Source organism: Rousettus aegyptiacus, unplaced genomic scaffold (genome assembly GCF_014176215.1).
Source record: "Rousettus aegyptiacus isolate mRouAeg1 unplaced genomic scaffold, mRouAeg1.p scaffold_m13_p_6, whole genome shotgun sequence".
In the NCBI taxonomy this organism is placed as follows: Eukaryota; Metazoa; Chordata; class Mammalia; order Chiroptera; family Pteropodidae; genus Rousettus; species Rousettus aegyptiacus.
This window is the reverse complement of record NW_023416309.1, coordinates 103,090,911-103,114,845: the sequence shown is the minus strand read 5'-3', so window position 1 is coordinate 103,114,845 and position 23,935 is coordinate 103,090,911. Positions and strand designations below refer to the sequence as shown.

Here is a 23,935-nt window from a genome sequence, read left to right as displayed (position 1 = left end):
TGTTGTTGTTGTTTTCAATGAAAAGGTTGTTATGTCCCCAGAGAATGAGCCATTTGGCACTTGAAGTTCACCAGCTCTCCCTCATGGGACTCAGTGAAAATCCAACCAACCATTCAAGAATTTAAATCTTCCAGACTAAAAGGCCGGTCCCCAGTGGTTACCATAATGACCTCAGGTCTCCAAAGGCCTGGGCTGTGGTAACCACTGCTTCCATTTTCTGTCTTTCTTATGCATGAGAGAGAGGAATAAGATCTTTTTTTACATTACCCTTTTCTTTGATCTTTCATTTCTTATGAGGTGATATTAGGATATTTCACAACTACGAAATTTGATGCTTTTAAAAGCCATCATTAAACATCTTGTCAGAATTCTACCATTTCATTTACGATAGGCGTTACCATGCCCTGATCTTGGCTTACAGATCTGGAAATCGATTCTTTGAATTGGAGCTCCCTTTGTGTAGGTTACTATGGCTCACTTGGGCCATTACTTATCCTACGGATATTCATTTGTAAGTGGGGGAAATTCCATGGCAATGAATTAGAAATGCAAAGAATAAAAAAAAAGGAGAAAAAAATAGAACATAGAATGCACACATACTCCCAAATACTTTCTATCCAACTGTAGAAATGAAGCAACTTTCTAGCTAGCCCTATCTTTATTTCCTCATATTAAACAGGCTACCAGAAGACCAAGCCCTGGTTAAGGACCCAAAGGCCCCATCCTGCCCACTCTTCCCTACCCAAAAATGCAGCTTCAGACCCGCCTGTCAGGAGTCTGACTGTCCACAGTCCCAAAGTGCTGCCTTTGGACTAAAAATGATTCTTTTAAAAAATGTACCTACTTCTAGGCCCATTAATGCATTAAATAGCTATTATTTGTGTACTTTGTTTATCTGATGCTCTCTTTTTTCTGTAATTAATCTTATGCTTTTCTCATTTCAAAAATATTTATTTTAGGAAATATTAAAAATATAAACTTAAAAAGAAAAATCATCTGTAACCTTATAATCCAGAGATAAGCACTGTTAAAAGACTGTTTCCAGTCTTTTATCTTTGCAGATAAAGGCAATAGTGAGTGAACATTGGCTTATATTTTATGATATGTCTTACTTTCAAGCCCATTTCTCAATGCCGCTTACACTCTTTAACAAAAATTTTCCCTCGGTTAGTTAATATCTACAAATAAATATATGACATACGTACACTCTAGAGAATTAGAAACCAAACCAAACCAAACCCAGATTCGGAATGTTGGCATAATCTGTGGGCATGTGTTGTGTTATTGGTGGGCTCGTGTCCAGGTTCATTGGTTCACCATTCATCCCAACCAACATCTGTCGAGTGGTCTCTCTGTGCAAATGCTTTGCCCGTAATACTGGATGCTGTTTACAGTTTACAGAACGGGTTCACCATCAGCCTCGCATCCAGTCTGCCCATCACCCTGTGAAGTAGGTAGCAGTAATAGTATCATCGTCGCCATGGCTTTACGGATGAGGAAACAGGGACCTGGGAAGCTTGTCCAGAGTCACCAAACTCACGAGCCAAAGAGGCGAGCCTCAAACCCAGCTCCCCTGACCACAGACCTCATGCGCTCGCCAACATGCCACATCGCCAGCTTCTTCACAGTGGCCACAGCAGGGAGAGGGGGTCCTGCTCCTTCTGCGGTTCCCCTTGGCAGCCCTTTCCCACGCCTCTAGACTTAGGGTACCAGCGCCGCTTCTCCTCGCCTGCACACCATGTCGGCATCTGCAGAGGAGCCTGATTCAAGAATTAGTGCGTCTACCCTCAGTAGCCAGACCTGGAAGAATCATCAGTAGGGTCACAGGAAGCAGTGGGGGGGCCCGGAGCCCTGGCATTGGGGCAGGTGTGCAGGGGAGGGGGGGGTGGTTACTCCCTTCCCCTTCTCCTGTTATGTTAACACCCTTAGAACCGGTATTTGTGGAAATTGCAAAGGTGTCGACTCCTGCTCACAAGGGCTTGTTTTCTTTCCATGTAGCCTCCTGGAGGAAGACTCCGAGGAGGAGGGAGACATGTGTCGGATCTGTCAGATAGCCGGGGGTTCCCCAACCAACCCCCTCCTGGAGCCTTGCGGCTGTGTGGGAAGCCTGCAGTTTGTCCATCAAGAGTGCCTGAAAAAGTGGCTGAAAGTGAAAATAACATCAGGTAGGAGGGGAAGGAAGAGCAGCCAACTGATGACCAATGCAATAGGAGGCGCCTCAGGGCGGGGCTCAGCCTGGACGGCACCTCCCTCGCCTCCAGGAGCCTGCAGCAGCGCCCTCATTTGCAGCCCTGCAGCTGCAGCCCCAGCCGACAGATATGACAGATAAGGGGTCGGGGCTAAGTGCTGTCCTTAAATCATGGGAGGGAAACGAAACTTTGTTCAAGTCTGAGAGGAGAATCCTGGACCATGCGCTATTGAACTCTACCCCTGCTTGAGGCCTGAGCGGAGATGCTGAGATCGCCTCCTGGCGGGGCGGGGACTAGAAATGGGTCAGAGGTCGAACCTCAGCAAGCACCACTGCGGCCAGCATGCCAGCTAGTCGATGCCCCGGCAAAAAACAGTTCCGCTTCCTTTCATTTGCCGGGGGAGGGAGGGTGTCACTGAAGAAACTGAGCAAAGCTGCCTCTTTGCAGTAAGGGTAGGAAAGAACCACTGATCGAATTTTCTAGAACCATATTGGACAAAGATATTTCCATGTACTAGTTTTGTCAGGTCTGTCTTTAATAGTCCTTATAGCTGGGTGTGAAGCCCCTTCTCAACTCCCTGGGGAGGTCGTAACCTAAATACAGCCACATAATAGGTTAGCTGTAGTTTTCTTGACAGAGAACAGAAGGTTTCTTTAAAACACGATTTTAGGAATGAGAGCAACTTGAACAACAACAAAAAATAAAAATAAAAGCATAGAACACTAATGCGAAGAACGACTGGGCTAGAAAACAGTCGCTACGTCTTTCAGGCACACCTCTCTGAAACTTGTCACCCCATAGCCAGGTCCTATTTCCCTCCTCCCTGGAAGGTGGCCATCCTTCCAGTCAGGCTGTGAGACCCATGAGCTTTACCCTGTCCCCATGGGGTATGGCTGCGCCCCCTCGCCATTGAGAGAACACCATTTAATCAGAGGAATGAGCACAGGGGATGATCACATTAACCGTCTCCTCCCCGAGGCCCTTTGACCATATGTGCGTCTTCCTGAGCATAGGGAAAGTAGGCCCACTGCCCACGCTGCTTGCATGCATCTCCACACAGCATGCAGCGGACTCGGTCCTTCAGAGAGCAAAGAGACCAGTGGGTTTCAGCAGCTTACGACTCTGGCATACAACATTTCATCCGACTAGAAATTTGGGCCAATTAAACATCTAGTGCAGAAAAAAAAATCACTCATGAAATCACGATGAATGTGCTGCTAAATGTGTGTCAATGTCAATGGTACTGTGAGTGTGTTGAGTGGGGTTAGATGGAAAGATGCACGGGATCTTCAGCAACCTAAAACATTATAGAACAATGATCTAAAAAAAAAAATCAAGCAAATAAAATGCAGACAAGGGATTACTGTTCATCTTTGTCCTTTGAAATTCTCTTACTATATCTTTATATCCCCAGTTGGGAAAAGTAGAACTGGCCTCTAAGACTGCACAAACCCTGTCTTTACCAAATACATGCAGGTAACTAATTCGTCCTCTATTTTCTAATGCATAAAATACACACCAGCGCGTCATTAGCCAAAATGCAACAACTACATGAGGGGCGAACGTGTGGCAGAATTCTTCCCAGACGGAACAGCCGCAGGCCTGCATCTTCCATTTTTATACTAGGACTAAGATAAGCAGAGAGAAAAAAAAAATGCTGATCTAGAATTCACATTTAAACACACACACACAGCCACAGAGGACGCCTTCTCGTGTTTCTTTTCCTAAACGCAGCTGGGCTCAGGCGTGGGCCCCAGAGACTGCTGCGCTTGTACCCACACCACGCCCCCCAGCTCCCTCACCTTTCTCAGGTGGGAAGTCACCTGCATGGGATTAAAGACAGATTTTTAAGCCATAGCTTGAGGATAGCTTTTGCCATCAATTTGGTCCTCACTAATTTATTCGCTTGGACCTGTGTTAGGTCTGTAAGAAAAAAAAAAAAAAACAGCAAAAACAGAGGCCCAGTATTTACTTTTTTTTTTTTTGCAAACACCTGTGCTATAGACTCTCCACTTCCATGTAGCAAATCCAACTTTATGAACCAGTATGTTTATATTTAAACTGAAAGCAAGACCTTGTTATTTAAAAATTTAAAAGTCGTGGGAATTTTACTTCCATGAAGCTTGCATAACAATGAAAATGATTACAAAGGAAAATTTTTCCGATTTCAGATTCAAGGTCATTTTCTTCAGAAGATGGCTTACTGTAAAAAGAAGGTCACTGAAACTCAGAATTCATAACGCACAAGTTTGCTCTCAAACTGTCAACACACAAAAAAAGACCCAAGCGTCAACACACAAAGACCCTGGGTCATATGTAACAAAGAATTCTTTAATTAAAGGAGCGGATCTAGGCGCTGTGAAGACCTGTGAGATGTGTAAACAAGGCCTGCTGGTCGACCTGGATGATTTTAACATGACCGAGTTCTACAGGAAGCACCAGCAGTCGCGGGTAAGAGATGCTCGCGCCCACTCTGCCTCCACAGGCTCCAGTCGGTTAGGGGTGATCTAAGGAATGCAGAAGGGCCTATGTGAGGCATTGAGTTGGGAGTGTCCATGTAGCTCACTTCTTTGAGAAGGTCTGTTTCTAGATTGGACCACTGGAGGGTTGGAAAGTCTTGGTCGCCCAGGGTTGAGGGCCCGCTGCTGTCAGGGACAAGAGTAGGAAGCTGCAGTAGCTGACTGGACACACAGAAATAAGAAAAGCCAGGCGAGCTCTGAGCACAAATTTGCTGAAGTAATTTAACTTTAGTAGCGACAAGAGAAAAAAAAAATCAGGGTCTCGAAGGAAGTGGTCCCCAATTTATAGATCAAGTACTCTGGGGTAATAAGGAACTGCTTAACTCAAGGGTGATAAACAAGCAGTAAGCACCTACTGTGTGCTTTTTAACACCTAGTGAATTCACTTTCCTGGGGTATCTGGATGGCGTTTCTAATACAGTGAAGGAGTTAGTTAACCTTAGGTGGGAAGGTGACTTATGCCCAGGGTAGTAGTTAATTGCCTAATTCTCAGGCAAAAAATCTCTATTTAGAATTTCACTGCCCAATATGGAAGCCACAAGCCACATGTGGCTAATGAACAGGCCTCGACTTCCAATCAGGATGCGTTAAACACACACCAAATTGCAAAGCCTCAGTCCCAAAAGAATGTAAAGTGTCACGTCAATAAATTTATATTAATTACATGTCGTGATAATATTTTGGCTATATTGGGTCGAATGAAATAGATGGCTAAAATTAACTTCCCCAGTTTTTTCTTTTTTTTACTTCTTTAACGTGGCTACTTGGAATTTTCAAATTACATGTGTGGCTTGCATGTGTGGCTCGCATCATATTTCCATTGGGTGGTGCCGATCTAGAAGGTGCCTTGCACATAAGAAGCAGTCTATAAATATTTATCGAATGAAAACAACCCACATCGCCATTATAATTTAAGACTGACCTCTCTCACAGTGTGATGAGGAAAAAAGTGATTAATAATCACGACTGTAAAGCATGTCATTTTAAAACTATAAAATCATTGTTAACAACTAAAACGTCACCCTTCAGAGGAGAAGTCACTTCAGCTCTCAAATAGTTAGCCTTTATCCAGATCTATTTTGTTGTTGTTGTTGTAAATAGTACAGCTGAGTCAAAATGGTGCATATGAGTCTGGGCGATTCTATAATTACTTTAAAAAAAAACAAACCCTAAGGCCGCTAGACCGAAGAACGAAATCTTAATAAGAATGGGGCTTTGAACAGTATGACTAGTCAGTTTGGTGTCACAGACATAATGCCACAGCAGCATTGCAGAGCACAGGCATCAGGACATGGACGGGAGGAAGAAAGAATTTCCTGAGAAATAAGTTCAGTCTTTTGAGTCCATGCATTTGGAGGGTCTTGACTGCCTCACGAGCCCCAAGCACCGAGATCTGAGATGAGAAACAGAAGCAACTCACATTCTCGGCCTCCGAGGATGCTGGAGTTAAAACGGTGAAAGGAGCCAGGCCCCCTGCGTGCCTGAGGTCAGGGTGCCAGCCGGGGTGCGGGCAGGCTCCATGTGGTCATCTCGAAGAACAGATTATTTCAGGAAGCACAGCCTGTCGGACTTCCCGAGAAGGACGTGTCCAGACGAGGCTGGGCACCTGGAATACTGCCAGGATGGTCTGCAGACATGACAAACACCAGGGGAACGCCTCGTCCAGTAAATACCCCTTTTGGCCCAAGCATTTCCACATCATTCTCCCTCTGCCGAGCTGCTGCCGCCGCCACCATATACTGTTAGTTTATCGGTGGTGTTTGTAGAATTTGACTTGCTAACAGCAAACTTTTCTAGTTGTACTGAAACATTTGCACTTATGAAGCCAGAGGCAGCCCAGCCCTCCGAAAAGCACACCAGCTTTGACTCAGATGTGAACCTAAAAGCCTGTTCCCTTCCCCAAAGTTGCTGGATGACCTTGGGGAAACTATATCAACTCTCTGGTCTCAGTTCTCTCATCTGTAAGAAGCGGGAGATGATAATTCCTACCTCGCAGGGCGGGATGTCGGAAAAGTCCCGAGTACATCACCTAATACAGTGCCTGTGCTGAGCAGGCTCTCAGTGAGAACCGCCATATTACAGCCACAGAGAGGCCCGGCATCCTTGGCACTCCAGGGAGAAAGCCAAGTGTACCAGGACCAGGCTAGAGTCCATCCCCGAAGCCAGCCAAGTGGCCCACGCAGGGCTCACACCCATATTCTTGGCCTCACTGAATCCTACCAGCTGGGATAACTGGCTACGAGCACATTCTCAAAAGAACTGTGGAAGTAATCGTGTCAGCCAGCGTCTGGGCAGGAAGAAGATGATGGCGCACCCACGAGGGGTGAGCGATGAGAGCGAAATGAAGAGCAAAAACTGTGGGCAGTGAAAGGAATCAACAAGGAATGACTAAGCAGCTGGGACTGCCCGCGACAAGAGGGGACAGTCGCCGAGATCAAGAGGGCTGTGGCTGTAGGAGAGAGTCATCAACAGCCTGTGACCTTCGGCAGAGGGAAGCAGTCACTGCCACACCACTGCCCGGCAGAGGGAACAAGGGCAATAACTGCCCAGCCTCTCTCCCCTCCCTGCCTCCCGTCTCCTGCCAGGGCCTCTTGCCAGCGCCCCCCTCTGGCCAAACCCAATGGGAAGCCAGGGGACAAGGGAGACTAGTTAGTGCAATCCACGGAGATCAGCCTTGAGGCCACAGAGCAGGCCGGGAAGAGGATGGAGGGGAAAACGGAAACTATCCAGCACGGTAATTACTCCGCTTGGAAGCAGAAAAGCGTTGAAATTAGTTGCAGCAAGAGCTCGACAGGCCCAAGCCTTTCGAAAATGCCCTTCATTATAATCACAGGCAGAGACCAGACTATCAGACCCACCCTGGTGGGAGAGCCAGTCCCAAGAACCAACGCGCGCTATTTATCTGCTGACGGAAAGCGGGTGAGGTGTCACTTTTACAGCAGTTCTGACGGTTCCGATGGCCCGTTGTGAATCTAATGGTGTCTGTTTGCTAAACGTCTGAGTTCAACTTGAGACACTAGGGAAGCAGGACTTAGACAAGTTCGGGAACTCTGCCTGGATCGAGACCGAAGTACCTGTTCTTTAACACAAAGATATGGAAGACGTAATCCAAGCTCCCTGGGGAGGCCCCTAGACCTGGCCCTGGAGTCCATATGGGCACCTATTCTCCTATGGCCCAGCCCCACACCCGACTCCCACGGTCTGGGCCTCTGTGCCCTCCGAGCCAGCCCACGGCACTGTGAACTCCTGGAAAACAGGCTCCTTCACTGAGACAGGGTAGCCGGTGCCAGATACAGACATCTACAATGCAAGGGACAAACCGGAAGATGCCTAGAACGGGCTTTAGCTCAGTGTGGCTCTCATTGGGCCTCAACTAGCTAACTATTTTCTTATGCATTTTTCCTAATCGAGATTTTCATTTTGCTTTTCTTTAATTATAAAAATCATAGAAACACGAAAATGTCCCCTAATTATATTAACATTTAGCCACATGTCTTTTTTTTTTTTTTTTCTCTCTCCTATTAACATGATGATGCCCCAGAGATTCTGATTTAACTGGTCTGGAATGGGACCAGGTATTAATTTTTGTTACATGTGGCAAAATACGCCTACCATAAAAGTTGAACTTTAACAGCACTTACTGAGTGCCTACCGTACAGCAAACACAGCTGGAGATGCTACGGCGCCCGCGACCAACACAGCCACCGCCCCTAACGGGGGAAACCGGAGGGCCAGCCAGAACACGGGACCAGCGAAGGCCTCCCCACGGAGCGACGTCTCAGACTAGGAAGAAAACAGGGAGTGAGTCTGTAGAGTTGAGACTTGTAACCAAGCTTCGAGCGGCTAGATTAGAAACTCCTCTAGGCTGTCTGGAGAGAGGCCCCAAGAGGCGAACGCAGCCGTGGGGCCTGGGACCTGGACTAAGCACTTTGGGATGCTGGCACCTGCTGGTCCCCCCGCCCCACCCCCGTAGGCCTGTCAGGGAGTGTGGCAGTTCAGCTCCCCTTCTCTTCTTATTCAAAGACACCTGAGAACTAAGCCCAACAGGCCTTGTGCACCCACCGCCCTTCCTCTGGTGGCGCCGCCTGCAAAGCAAGCCCACGTTGCCTGTGTCCGCCGTCACCTGGAAGTAGGCTCATGCTTGATTCTGCCTGGGGGCCTCGGTTTTTGAGCGGCAGGAAGAACTCCTGGGTAGGACATGTAGGGTTCCATGTGACATTCCAGGCTCCAAAAGGGGCCAGGAGGAAACGGGTTTAAGCCGCGCTGAGATCACAGATGGTATGCTCAAATGCCGTAGAGGCCAGGCAGGTTAACGGGTGATCGGAATCTTCCGAGCGTCACCGATAGGGAGTGGCGGCAATTGTGGCAAATTGGAGAGTACTCTCTCCGACTGAAGATGTTCGTTTCTCCTTCCTTCCAGACAGGGCAGGTCCGCAGGCCAGATTCAGCTCATTGGCCAACACGTGTCAAGCCTAGTTTAGAGCAGTGGCTCTCAAAAGTGGGTGGTCCCCAGGCCAGTAGCAACGGCATCACCTGGGAACATGTTAAAAATGCACATTCTTGGGCCCCACCCCAGACTCACTGAACCAGAAACTAGGGGAGATTGAGGAGGTGGTACCCAGCAACTGTGTTTTAAAGGGTTCTCTCCATAATTCTGATGCATGTAAAAGTTGAAGCCACTATGGTCAGGGCTAAATGGGCTACTGTCTGGTCCAAAATTATGCATTTTTTCCTCATTCTGTAATCTGTACGTGTGTTTATTGAGCACACACTGTGTACCAGGCACTGGGCTAGGCACCAGGAGCACAGGAGCAAACAGGGCACGTGTGGTCCTTGCCCTGAATTTTATCTTTGATCCTCAGCTCTCAACAATATAACAAGACGTTTTTGTTTTGCGAAATACCACGTCCACTAGTATTCCTCATCTCGCCGTGATGCCTTGGGGAAACAGGCAGAACAGAGGTGCCATCTCCCCTTTTATAAACGGAGTCACTTTGGCCGTATGCAATTAAGACTCTTTGCTCAAAGTCAATAGCGCTCAACGGCCCCAGGCTGCCCATTCCAGGGCCCACGCCCACTGGGTGATGGAGATGTGCTTTGCGGTCTTGGCCCCGCAGCACAGGATGGGCTCAGCGGGGCTCTGGCTGCCATTGCTCTGAAGCGCAGGCCTGGCCTCGCTCCATCTCAACAACGGGCAGATGTCCTTGGACACACGCAGTCCCCTAATCACCCTCACACTTGGGAGCATCTCTTGAACATATTTGAAGACTCGATCAAAGAACATTCTGCCAGGCTGCCTGCTTCTTTGAGCGGATTAATTGAGACTATGCATCGGTACCAAACCTCCTGGTCAAAATGAATATTAACAAAATGAGCGGTGGCCGGGGGGGGCGGGGGGTGGCGCAGAAGAAAAGACAAACATCTGGCAGGGGCGCCGAGCGCCCCAGAGCTCTGGTCCACTGCTTCGCATGCTTCTGCACCCCTCCCTACACCGCATGCAGGCGTCGAAATGCAATGCTGCTGGGCCGGGGCGAGTCAGGAGTAGCCCAATAAATAACGTCTCAAAACCTAGCTCGCTTTGCCCTTGCCGAACAAACACCATGGAACTCTTTTTTTGATAACTAATCCCTCCCACTTGTGGCTGGGAATATAAAGGATCGAGGCTGTCGCGCCTGCTCTGACTGGCGGGCCCAGCCCCTTTGTCGAGCATCACGAGCTCTGCAAAGGGCCACATAAAGGAGCACGGCCAGCGCGATTTATGACGCCACGTGACAGGTTCCCTCCCACAGGCCAGAGAAGAGACACAATCTGCTAGAAGTGACTTTTCAAATTATCTGCAGAAAACATTAGCGGATATTTTCCCATCTGCATGCCTCTGGGCCTTATTGAGTCATAAAAAGTAAATGATTTCCCTGAATGCTTTGACAAACCTGATAGTTCCAAGCCATTTTCTAGCTGATTGATTTGCCATTATATATCCGAGAGTCTCCGAGCATAAAAGGCTTACTGGCAAAGAGGGTGCAGGAGAAAAAACCGTCGGCAGCTCACAGGAGTTAGCCAGGGCTGAGAAAAGCGAACGGGAGGAGGCTTGGTTTGTGTGGAAGAGCTAAAGGGTAGGTTAGGAGGGCTTCCCGGAGGAGGTGGCTTACGAAACAGACCATAAAGGAGGCACCAACCCATGGGGAAGGTGGGAGGAGGCAGTTAAAATAGAAAAAAGTAAAAACAAGCAACTTCCTCTCTGCCTACTCCAGGCCAAGCTCAGAAGGGCACAGAAAACAGAACTAAAGGCTAAAAATAGGATGTTAACTGCTAAGGACAATTGATGAGAGCCTTTAAAGAGGGGTGTGTAGGGAAGTGGGGTGGGGGTGGGGCTCCAAGCAGTGACCTTGGGGCTAGAGGTCACCACCGTGCAGAGTTGGCCCTGATTCAGAAGGAAGAGCACATCCATCCTTGCTCAATTGGGCGCCTTTTCTGGCAGCTGTTAGGTCCTGGACTGCGTGTGTTCCGTGCCAGCTTCCTAAGCTGCCCGTGATGGAATGGGAACAGGGACATGAGCCCATAAAGCGGCTTGGACTGCTGCGGGAGGAAGGAAGAGTCACTGAGGTGGTCACTGTGTGTCATGTCCAAGCTTCAGTTATCCTGGGAAAACTGTCACAGTTGGATGTTCCCCAAGGGTGATGTAAAGGGCCGTGCCCTCTGCCGGGGATCTTGGTCCCCCCGCCCCCAGGCCTTCCTGAGCACAGGCTGGCTCATTCCCAAGGTCTCCACCCATAGGGATGTGGCATGAGGACAGATGGGGGATTAAAGTGGTGGAGGGGAGGAGTCTCGCTAATGCCACTAATTTATTGAAGGTCATTGAAACATCCACGGGGTGAGGCCTTGCAGCACAGACCTCCAAAGGAGCTGAGGACAGAGGAGCCATGGTCAGCCAGACGACCAGATCCTCCCCACATACCTCCCTGCGTTTAAGCACCAGTGAGGGAAAATAAAACACAACCCACCCACCAAGAGAAGGCAAAAACACTAACAAGCGCAAGATGTAGTATGCAAAATAAAAGCGAATGTGTAAGAGTCAGGGAGCACAGGAAAGATTGGGATGATTGTTAGGAAGCCTTCTGCAAGGGGGTGACGTTGTGACAGCAGTAAAAGAAGCTGTGGATGTGGCCTGGCAGAAAGCGGGGAGAGGGACATTCAAAACAGACGCACAAAAACAAGCCAACAGAGCAAACAAGGAAGATCACGAGCAAAGGCCCTGAGGTTCGCAGTGCCATCTGCGGCCCCTGCCAGGCACACACTCTGGGGCTTAAATGGTAACAGACCAGTCTGGGAGGGGGCCTTACGTGCGACCATTACTGAGTTCATTCTTAAAGGGAGATGCCCCCGCGGCATCTGTGTCCCAGATCGTCCCACAGAAAACTTTGCCTCGCTAAAATGCAAGTAATCTCTGCTTGGAGGCCAGTAGCTGCGTATTATCCACAGCCCAGCATTCAGACTCCCCACTTCTACCTCATACGGTCCCACCTCATCATCTCCTCAGCCAAATTATTTTTTTTAATCCAAAACAAACACCCTCTCCATATATTCCGGACATACCAGTGCGAAGGGAGTTTTGCCCAATACATGCATCCCTGTGCTGCTGCTGGCATTTCATGTCCCTGTCTGAAAGGCCTTTAACACCCCTCATGGCCACCTACCAAAGTCCCTCCCATCCTTTAAGGATCATCAAAGGCGGCTTCCCCTGTGTCATACGCAGCCACTGTCTTTCTGCCCTTCGTAGCGCTTGACGTACCTAGCCAGGACTGGAGCTGTTTTTGAGTGCGGCTCTGTCTCCCGTATCAGATGGTTCGGCCCCAGTGGGGTGCCGAGACTTTTGCCTGTGCTACCCATAACACCCAGCCCTAGGCTTTAATGTGTCACTTCTCGGCGAATGTTCACGGCGTAGGATAGAGCCTGGAGCACAGCGCTTTCCCGGGGTACCCTCCACTATGCGGCAAAGAATTTCCGGGTGGCCACTCGGCCTACGCCCAGGTCACCTCTGCTCTGCCCTCTGCTCTCGGGCTCTTGTCCCAGTTCTTGTCACTTGTTGTCCTTGTCACCCTTCACCCCATGATTTAGATCACGAATGCTTTATAGATGAACTTAAGAACTTTCTTTTCCAAATTTAGGCACAAAATGAGCTGATGAATTCAGGCTTATACCTGGTGCTGCTGCTCCACCTCTATGAGCAGAGGTTTGCAGAACTCATGAGAATCAACTACAACCGGGCTGTGAGAGAGAGGGTAAGTCTGGCTCTGACCCGGACCATCCGGCAGCGGGCCCAGAAACCTTGCAGTGTTATTGGATGTGAAATCTGTTGAGAGCTTTGCGGTCACTTGGTGGGACATGGCACTGTCATTATTAGGACTGAGAGTGGCTGCTAAGTGTATACACAGTGGCCCTCTAGCTGAAAAGTAAGTGATAATCACATAATTGCTTACTATTAAGCATGGGTAGTAATGCAATGGTCATTAATGGTCATATAGGTGAGTGAGTCTCTAGAGAGATTTTCTCCCCAAAAGAGAGGCCAGCGAGCCTGCCAGGGCTGGGTGTGCATTATGTGGAGGCATGCCCCCTGCCCAGGCACGGAGGGCCCATGGAAAACAGGGACTTCTCCCATAGGAGAGCTGTTTGTTTTGCTTTGGATCCCAGAGTACATTATTCCAGCGTCTGTGTGTGAGAGTGTATGCCAAGAAATAAAGGTGCTGATGGTATCGCCATTTGTCATTAGAGAAGTGACAATGTATTTAGCAAGAACACGTCTGTGTCTGCCCTTCCCTTAATAAGAGAAACAAGGGTCCTCTAGAACAAGGGTTCCCAAACCCCCAGGCCGCAGACTGGTACCCGTTCTTGACCTGTTGGGAACCGGGCCACACAGCCTGAGGTGAGTGGCAGGCGAGCGAATGAAGCTTCACCTGTATTTGCAGGCGCTTCCCGGCGCTAGCATCACCGCCTCAGCTCCACCTCACATCATCAGGCATTAGATTCTCATAGCAGCACAGGTCCCTGGTGCCAGAAAGGTTGGGGACCGCTGCTGGGAGGCTTGATGGTGTGGAGAGAGAAGCCTGGGTCTGCTGCTAACTGCAGCCTGGCCTTAGCCAAGTCCACCAGAATGGAGGGACGGACCAGCCTCTGAAGCGTCTTGGTCATTGTCAAGTCAGAACCCTGAGCCCCAAACTTCCCTCTCGGTTAAATGCCTCTCTGTGGCCGGCCCAGGAGAGAGCGGGTTTACTTTTAGCGCTTGGGTTCCCAGAACACCCCTCGAGGCTTGGAACTTGACATCTGCTCATATCAGGTCATGACTGCAAAGTACACCGATGTAGCAGTGAACAAGCCACCAGGGGTGCCACGGGGTGGTCTCAGTGACACTCTCCCACCCAAGCCCATGCACCTCTCTTTCTCTTCACTTTCTTCTCTATCTCTTTGTCTCCTCCTCCACCTCACGTGGATGAGAAGCATCTGCCAGCGTAGTCACTGCCTAGAGGTCGGAAGCCAGGGATTCCAAGGGCGGCTTCCATCCACCCCACAGACCTCGCATGACTAGAGGCTCTTGTGAGCCACTTGGAAGCGTCCCTATTAAAAACGCCTGGTTCAAACCATTAGTCATAAGAATTCTGGATTTGTCCCTTCTTTTTTTTTTTTCTGGCTTCGATTCCCCCCACCCCCACCCTTGACCCAAAGCTCTCAATTAAGAAAACAGGCTGGGTCTTTGCCAAGCTATCTCCTCAGAAATCTCACCCTCCTTTTGACCTGGGCCTGTCCTTCCTTTAACTCTTCCGCAGTTTTTATGGTGACATAAATTCCTCGGAGAAATACATTTAAAAAAGAAAATAAAAAGGAAAATAATCGTACAAGGAGCAGGAAATGATCCTTTGTTAACATTTCTGTAACCTCATTTCCATGCTTCCACATCTTTCTAATGAACTTTTTATTGCGCATTGAACTTCAAAGCACCCGGGGTTGATATAGGTTACAGATGGCCGCAGTGTCAGCGAGCTAATGCAAGGGACGTTAGCCTCCAAAACAGCAAGGCGAGCACGGGAAGGCAACAGACAGCACAGCCCAGTGGGTGAACACCAAGGCTCCAAAGCACTGCCTCTGGAGGACCTGCTGGTAAAACTGTCCTAGAGAAGGAGACAAGCCGCGAACCAGGGCGGAAGGAGGCAGAAAGGACAGGGCCGCACCCTTCCCTCAGCCCAGCTTCCACTGCAGAAACCCTGAGACAGACCTCACCCACGACGCCGGCAAGCAGTCAGTGGCACAAACGACTGGGCGAGAGGTACACAGACGGTAGTAAGAAAGCAAGGGCCTTTGTCAAATTCACACTTTTGCATTTGAATCTCAGTGTTTCCTTGTAGAACGGACTCAGAATCTGTGGGTAGCATTTAGCGAAAGAGAGGCCCTGTGTGAGGAGACGGCCCTCCTTACCGCTCCCTCACCTAGCAGGACTGGGGAACTCATTCACGACGGGCCTCCTGGTTGTGCCTCGCTAATGCGCCCAGTGGTGAATGACTGTCCGTGGCGATGATCATTCCTTCACTCATTCATTTCATGCCCTGACCAATATCAGGTGCTGAGATGAGATCAGAGAGAGTGGCTACCAGATAGGATGCCACACGAGTCCTCTGTGAAGCTTAGAATCGAGTTGGGATTTACGAAACCAAGAAATAGTATATCTATGAACCAGAAAGTAATTGGAAAGTAACCCTTGGTCAAGAGAACCAATGACCCCGGTGAATTTCCAGGAGGTGTGAAATTGACAACTGCAGATCTTCCCTAGCTGGGGCTTCCGGGGGTTTCTAATGATCCCATAAGCAAACAATCTGTCTCCCCAGTGAGGCTGTGACCTATGTGAAGGCAAAGCCAGGCCTTCCATTCCTGTCTCTCAGGATGCTGGCACGCAGAGACTCGTATCTGACTGCTGACCACGTCCTAGACACTATGTATGCCAGGAGCATTGACTGACTACAAGTGCTAAAACGGCTGCCCAATAAAGACGTGGTCTTGTGGGGTGGGGGTGGGGTGTTTCATTGGCAACTTGGGCATGGAACGCTTATCTCTCTTGTACCCCCACAGTCCTCCAGTGCCTGGAAAATGCCTAGCACATAGTAGGTGCTCAATAACCTTTTGACGCTCGAACAATAAATTAATGAACCAGAACATGCTTCTTCCAGGAGATGAGTCTTGAGTCATGTTTTGGAGAAAGCGATAGCACACATTTGTGCAGAGAAAGGTATTCTAGGTGAAGGAACACCCAAGTTCAAGGTATATTTATCTATTCAAAGATTTTCTGTGTGCCTACAATGTGCCAGGTTCTACCCTAGATTCTGGGAATACAAAGATGAAGATATTCCTTGCCTATAAGGCCCTCAGAGTCTACAGAGAGAATAGATGGGTAACCAAGAGTATCAAAAATGTGCCTCGTGTTATGAAAAAAAGACTGAGTCAGCTGTGGAGAAACAGAGTTGGAAGACGGAGGAGCCGCCCTCCTTGCCCCCTCCCCACTCCTGCTCCGGGACACTCTCCAGGCAGGGACTTCAGGGACCTTAGTCCATGTTTCCGAGGCCTTGCTTTTAATCCAAGTAGGTTGTACTCTTGGCCATCAGTCTTCCCACTGCTTTGAGAGCCCAGTGGCAAAGCCGCTCCCATTATTACTTTTGTCAACTGATCAGCTGAGGTGATGTTTGCATTGAATCCTGAAGAGTTTAGCACATGGGCGAGGGTAGGTGGTGGAGGGTGGGGGTTGGCGGGGAGTAATTCCATGTGGAAGGAAATACAAAGACTCAGAGACCTGGAAAAGATTTGCATGTTTGGGAAAGCCAAGGAGTTGAGTGTGGCTGGGACTGGCGGGAAGTGAGCCAGCCTAGAGGCGTAGGCAGGGAGCAGGTTCTGAAGGGTTTGTGTGCAGTTCTAAAAGGCCCCTGAAGGTTTAGCAGGCCAGGAGGTTTGCATTTTTTGAGAGATAATCGGAGGGTGGGCTGGAGGGAGCTGACACTAGCTGGGTAGCAGTTGCAATGGTACAGGGTGAGGGGCTGAGTTGAGAATCTGGTCACCTATCTCCAGAGCTTGAACAACTGAGGCTCTGTCATGTAGAGAGTACTTGGAGTCAGGCAGGTCTGGATGCGGGGAGTCCCTTCGCACACCCACTTCATGAGATCACTGGGAGAGGCCACGTGGGGAGCCCTGGAGATGGGAAGGACAGACCTGGTGGGCACGGAGTGAGGCAAGGGCTGAAGGAAGCACGGAACGGTGCTCTCTGCAGTGCCTAGCAGGAAGCCGTCCTTCTCTCGCTTTAGTGCTCATGGTAGGGGGACCTCCGGGGACACGAGACCCCACCAGACTCGTGACCTAACTTGGCTCCCCCTTTACTCTGATAGGGACACATGGGTGGCCTGTGAGATGAAGCTAAATGGACTTGCCTTCTCTCTCCTCTCTCCCTTTCGGCACCCGCACAGAGCACTCCATTATTCAAGGCCCGCACCCCCAAAACCTCCTATCCTGGGCGTCCTCACCTCATAGCTGTAGGCCTTGTCTCTACCATGCTCACCATCCCCCCAAAGAAATGTGCCCGGAGCCTGAATTTCCCTCCCTGCCTGCCCTTGGCAGCTCCCCTATCCCTTTAGGGGCCTATTTCCCTAAACTCTGTAAAACAATAGAGAGAAGACTCCCTGTCAGTGTGCTGAAAGGCACAGGGCGGAGGGACCCCAGGCCTTCCCCATCATTGCAGTGATCTCCTGGAGTGAGGCTACCTTTGTCTCCTGCCCCAGGTGTGTTGCAGTAACCCTGCACCTGCAGGAAAGCTTCACCTGTAAGAGACTGCCAGGTGGGGATGGGGGTGCGGGTGGGGGTGCGGGTGTGGGGGCAGGGAAAGGGGGTGCAGCGTGGCTGGCCGGGGCAGCAGGGTAGGGTCTTGAAGTAGCTTTCAGATCCCATTGAGCCATTCATGTGTGAGGCCCGATGAACTTTCTCTAGGCCCTCCCCATTCACACCATTTCTACCTAACCAAATCCACCCAGAATATGAGAGATCCAGGCTCGGCCGACACCCATCATGAGGGCTTTTCCTGGTAGAGTGTGAGAGCTGGTTTAGAGCGATGTGATCACCAGGCACAGAGTCTGGAGGCGGGATGAACTCCTGTCAGCAGCCCCGAGAAAATGGAGGCCATGGTTAGCACAGTCCTGATGTATAATTTACCAGGTAAACGGCACTGCTATTGTATAAGACATTCCATCCTTCTCTGCCCTCTTTCTGGCCAGCAGGTGAGAGGCACCCAGGGGCCCAAAGCTGCCTCCGCACTGGCCAGGCAGTTGCCCCAGTGTCTGGCACCCCTTGTTTTGTCCCCCAGCCTATCACAAAACCCCTCTCCTCCTGGGGTTAGAGCACCAGCCTGCAGCACCAAGCCCACATCCTTGCAGCCTGGCACAATGGACTCCCACGGAGTACACAGTGTTTCTTATTGTGGCATAAAATGCCATAAAGTCAGGACAAAGACGAAGCCCAGAGCCTCGATGTGCCTGCTGCTTCCTGCCGGGCAGAGAATCAAGCGATTGTTTAAAAGCCAGTGGTGAGGCAAGTGGCCAATTAGCACGGCCTTCACCCCCACTGGCCTGTGATTCTGACCATCAGAATGAGGTTCTGCCATTCAGATCAATTGCGGAGAGGAAGCAAGTCTGCTTTCCCTGCTGAATTTAGAGGCCCTGAACCAGCAAGGTGACCAAGCTCTGCAAATGCGGACTGAACATTACCGTGCCCTTGGCACCTTCGCCCTTTTCTTCTGCCCTTTTAAGGTGATGTAAGGGATTTCTAGAACATTACTGAGACTTGAGAATCATACACCTGTTCACAACTGCTTTGGAAAAACAATTCATTTTTCATTGTCTTCTTTCTCATAGTTGTCAAGAAATTTCCCACAACCCAGACCAGAAGAAAATGAAAGTAGGTTTGGGGGTCAGTCTTACCATTTGGAGGGGGTTTGCTAATTTACTCTCTTTCTGTCACCGTGTTGAACCTAAGTTGTGGAAGGAAGTAATGACCACCACCCAAATGCAAAAAATAACCCCGCGAACTAGGGACACTCTAGCTGCAGCAATCAGGAAGGCGAGTCCCAGTAGGCTGGACGCAGAGGAGACAAGAATTCGATTCACCCTGACAGCAAGGAAAAGGGCCGACCAAAGCGAAGATGGTTTTGTCGGGCCTAGGATGACTTGCTGCAGGTTGTTTTCCTTTTCCTTTGCTAGAATTCTCCAGCCTCCAGTACTTGGGGGAGCCTCTCAGGTTGTTTTCCAAACCCCAGAAGGGGGCCCTTTAGCTATTACCAGAAGGGACCACATTCAATCACAAGCTGGGGACTTTATTGAATTTTTCCCACCATGAGGCCCAATCCAGTAGGTCTGTCTGCTGGATTCGGAGGTTGAACAAGGAAAACAGGTCTCCTGAGAAAGGTCAATCCGAGGAGGCAAACCTGTCTTCAAGCAGGTTCATTAACCCATAGAAAACCCAATGGAGAAAATGTGATAAATTAAAGCAGGAGCGCTTGCAGTCAGACCCAGGAAGAACTTCTCCATCGGCAGGGAAAGTGAACGTTACAGTGAAGTGAGTGGGAAGAGACAATTCATCCCCAGAGGCTCTTCTAGGGGAGAAATTTTACAGCTGCCGGCCCTAAAAGGTTTAGAACAGCGATTCCCACACTGGCTTTGCCACCAGAATCACCTGGGGACTTACCCAAAGTAGATTCCTGGGCCTCTCAGAGATTCTGAGTCAGGCCAACGGGGTGAGTCCCTGGTGCTCCTGACGCAGCCAGTTACGGGGATGCTTTTGGGAACCCCAATAGACCTGCCTGGAGCAGAAGCTGAACCAGCTCAAAACTGTACAGGGTGCGGCCCAGATGACGACGCTAGAGAACTCAGTTTACTCTTAGGGGCCCGCAGTCCCCAGAACTCGGGGGGAGAGGGGACCGGGGGCTGCGGAAGGCATCTTCAGAGACGCAGGGAGGGCCATTCCCTCCGTGCACAAAGAATCCCAGTCCCGGGTGTGACCGCGGGTGTCCAGCGGAGCCGGGTGAGGGCCCAGTGCCCCCTCGCGTCCTCCGGGGGCCACTCTCTGGGCAGCTGCCCCCGACGCCCAGCACTGTCGCTAGGGCTGACCCAGAGTTGCTGTCACCCCCCCCACACACACACACACACACACCCTCCGGCAGCAAGGAAGGGAGCGAGCGGGAAGGGAGCTGTGCGGCGGAGAAAAGACCTTTGTGTCGCGGGCGCACACACCCCCTCTAGGGGAAAACGCCTCTGCGCCTCGCCTCTCCGGTCCCAATCGCGGCATTTGGCGCGAGCCCCTGCCCCGGAAAGGGTGCGACGGTGAGCCGACCTCGGGCGCCGGGGAGGACTCCGGGCCGAGGCTGGGGCAGGGTCTCCGCGCCGCGCCTGGCTGGGCTCCTCCCCAACCCCCGCCCCGGAGGCACCCCGCGGCCCTCCCGGGTTCGAGGAAACCTCCTGCTGCTCCGCGCGCCCGCGTGGGTTCCGCTGGGCAGGGGCGCCCCCTAGTGCCCAGCGCGGCCCGCTGCCGCCCTTCTGTCCCGGGAGAGCTGAGCAGGACTGAGCCTTTCTCCTAGAGGCCGGGCTCAGGGGTGGGGAAAGGACACCCTGGCCTCCAGTCTCGGGCCGCAGGGGAGACTGACGTTTCTGGAGGGCAGGAGGAGAGCATCCTTGGGGTGGTGCTTAAAAAGGAGTCTCCACGGAGGCGGCTTTGCGAGTGTCCTGCGCTGCGATGCTGCCCTCCCGTGTTGCTCTAGAGCTATCATTTGCCATCTCTCTTCAGTAAACGGGGACTAGCTCTAGGATCCACCCACTCCCCTGCCCCAGCCCCAGTGTGGGGGAGCCACCTCTCCCCTGGAAATGTAGGTCTAGGTCCTCTCTACCTGCCCGCAGTCCTGGCACGGCAGCGGTGGAAAAGCGCCCTGCCCATAGGGACCGGCCTGGCATGCTGGTCAGATTCTGCCCATGCCCTTGCGCGGCTTGCCGCCAGAGCCATGATGGAGAAAAGAGCCCGCGTAGCCAGAGGCAGATCCACATGCCTTCCGCCTTCCCCATCGGCCACACTCTTCTTTGGTCCCCAGCAGCCTGGCATGATTCACCTGGCTGGCAGCGCTTTATTAAGGTGGGTTGCCAGAGCTGAGTCACAGCTGTGACCTGCTGCCCTAGCTCAGTTCCGGTAAACAGGAAGGAAAAAAGGCAAAACATAAGGGTCCACCAGGTGGCACAAAGAGATGCCAACGTCTTTGAGGCTCTGTAGTACCCATGCCAACCTTCTCACCAGGCATCCCCCTCCCCTGCACCCGGAAACCGAGGCCACACACAAATGCCACAGGTGGCACCAAGGTAAGGGCAGCTGGGGAGAGTCCCTGGGTGGGGATGCCCAGGTCTGACAACCTATCACATGACTCTGTGACCCAGCTCCCCTGACAACTGCTTCCTAGCTGGCACCAATAACTGTCACCACAGCCAAGTCCACAGCCAGGGAGGGGAACATGCCTCCTGCAGCCATCAACACAGGTGTGGACAGGAGCAGGCATGAGGGCCAGAGCACCCCCCCTCCCCACCACCACCACAGGCATGAGCCAAGGCGATTAGCTTTGGGGGAGAGAACAGGATGGGGGAACGGCGGGGGCCACTCGTGGGGCTGGGGCTTCCTCGTGGCAGAAGCAGAAGTTCCCCTTCAACAGTCAGAAACCATTCATTTCCAAATAGTCAGGGGCACTAACTCAAGTCAATGGGAAAAGAAATATATTGAAAACAAGAGCTTCCTCCAAGAATGAAGAAGGGTTCCCCCAATCCCCTTCCACCTCCTTGCTCAGACCCCACTGGCATCCCATTGCCTCTCCGCCTTCCTCTCCCTCCCTATCCCATGACCCTCTGCTTCCAGCCATTTGATCTCTGAAAAACTTCCCTAAAACCTACACCCATTTCCCTCTTCCCCAAGTTAAGGAAGTGAGCCTATGCGGGGGGGCATTACCCTGAGAGGCTCCTCCAGCTATTCATCCTGCAAACATCTGCTGCACCAGGCCACGCGGGGTCATGGCGATGACCGAGGTGCTTTCGTTGAGGGACTTAGAGTCTAGTTGCCCTGGCCTAGCTAGAAGCCTAGTGGGGCCGTCTGGGAATTCCCAGACTGCGGGTCTCTGTTCCCCACACCGTTCCAGGCACTGCAGCATGGGTGTGGCTGGCCGCTGGGGCTGGGGTGGGGGACAAGGGGGCAGGAGGGGCAGCAATGCCACACCCCTCCATGACAGACCTCGCAGTCAGCTCTGGCTCTACAGACTGAGAGATCTTTTTGCTTTCCAGATCCTGAGTTGGGAGACGGAAGTGAAAGCAGCATTTATCAAAGCAACAGCCGGGTCATCTAGCAAGGGAGCTGGCCATGGAGCTCGGCGGAGACCTCGCTCCCAGCCGCCCTTTCTATGTCCCCGTGTGCCTCCCTGCCTTCCTCCTCCTCTTTACTGAAACTAAAACCATCGTGTCCAGTTACCACTTTCACCTATGCCACTCTCTTCTTGGGGTCTGGCTTGAGCATCTACGGACAGCAACCGTGACCAGCCCAGCCCCAGACAGCACAGGCCAAGTAGCCTGGGCTTGTTGAGCCCCTGGCAGGCTGCCTTGCTGCTGCCTCTCAGCCCAGATGCCCCAGGGGACCCAGCAGTCCTGACAGGCCCAGCGGCCTGGGGTCCCTCTGTTGAGGGTGCCTGTTCAGGCCTCACTCCACCATGAGTGGAATTAAGCCATGTATTCAGTAAACTGACTTAATTCACCCAGCTTCATTTTGTTTATTTCAATTCCCCTGGACAAAGGCTCAGGGACTCCTGTTGGGAGAAGGAAGCACATCTCACAGCCCCCGCCCACCTCCACTTCTCCTTGCTCCCCGCCATCAATATCACAAGGGATGACGCATCCTGGACCCGCGTGGGCTGGGACACCTGGATGGCCAGCTGCCCCCGCGGGTACCCACTTAGGACCTACTTGGTACTTCTCTTCTTATTACATCTTAGGGTCCAGAGATCAGATCAAACTTGGGGTGAAAAAGGTCAGAGAAGGCTTGTGATAAAACTCTGTGTGTGTGTGTGTGTGTGTGTGTGTGTGTGTGTGTGTGTGTGAGAGAGAGAGAGAGAGAGAGAGAGAGAGAGAATAATAAAGGACGGAGGGAACAAATTACTGATACATGTGAAAACACTACGCTAATTGAAAGCAGCCAAACACAAAAGACTACATGTTGTATGATTCTATTTAAATGCAATTTCTAGAAAAGGCGAAAGTCTAGAGACAGAAGGATCAGTGGTCACAGGGCATTGGGACGAGAAGCAGAGGCTGACCGCAGGCAGCTCAAGACAAGTTTGGGGTTGGGGCGGGTGATGAAGGCATTCGAAAGCTGGTTCATGCTAAGGTTTATTCAACTGGACGAATTTACTAAAGTTCATTAAACTGTGCACTTAAATGGGTGAACTCCATGGTCTAATTGTAAAATATTCCTCAATAAGTTTTCTGAAGACTGCAGGAAAGAAGAGAGAGAGAAAGATGAGGAAGAGAGAGAACCAATATTGAGGAAAAAGGGGTGCTTCTCCCTGCCATCTTTAAGACTCCCACTCCTCAGACCAGGAGTGGCCGCTGCAGATTTTGCTGCAAAGAGGACTTCATTTGAGATGAATTATGGTGCCAACGGGATTTGAGGAAAATTTAATTCGGATTACCTCAAAATCTTGTCCCATTCTTCTATGTTAAACAGTTAAACAAAGTGACTCAATTACTACAAACAAGTAGATTCAACCAGGCAGCCTACACCCAAGATCGAAGATCAAAACAGGCATCTTTGAATGTTAATAGAGCCTGGAAGGGCCATTCGAGTTGAAAATATCTCATGAAGTAAATAAAATTCCTAAAATCTCAAGTTCTTCCCTTCACAAATGGTACCCCAAGTCCCAACCATTCTATGAGAACATGGGCCTTTATTTTTTAGATAAACTTTAAAGTTGACTGAAAAGATTTGTCCAGGGGACAATATACGGAGAAATGTCTAAGAAGGGACAATGCATATTTTAAAGTTTTATAAAAAAAACTGGATGGAATTCAAGCAGGCCACGTGAACATCCTGACAAGTCAAATCCACAGTATTTGAGGCAGCTACACTGAGACCGTCGCAGGTTTA

General features: G+C 50.8%; 1 protein-coding gene across 1 annotated transcript in view; it reads left to right on the top strand.

Moving 5' to 3' along the window:
- Positions 1 to 22,250, top strand: part of MARCHF10 (membrane associated ring-CH-type finger 10) — a 72,992-nt gene extending 50,742 nt beyond the window's left edge. Inside the window, exons 7-11 of the mRNA XM_016128236.2 lie at positions 1,999 to 2,165; positions 4,531 to 4,640; positions 12,874 to 12,987; positions 18,637 to 18,679; positions 22,084 to 22,250. Of these exons, the coding sequence (XP_015983722.2) occupies positions 1,999 to 2,165; positions 4,531 to 4,640; positions 12,874 to 12,987; positions 18,637 to 18,679; positions 22,084 to 22,145 (496 nt within the window). The 3' untranslated portion in view covers positions 22,146 to 22,250. The remainder of the gene's footprint in view (positions 1 to 1,998; positions 2,166 to 4,530; positions 4,641 to 12,873; positions 12,988 to 18,636; positions 18,680 to 22,083) is intronic.
- Positions 22,251 to 23,935: the final 1,685 nt, after the last annotated feature.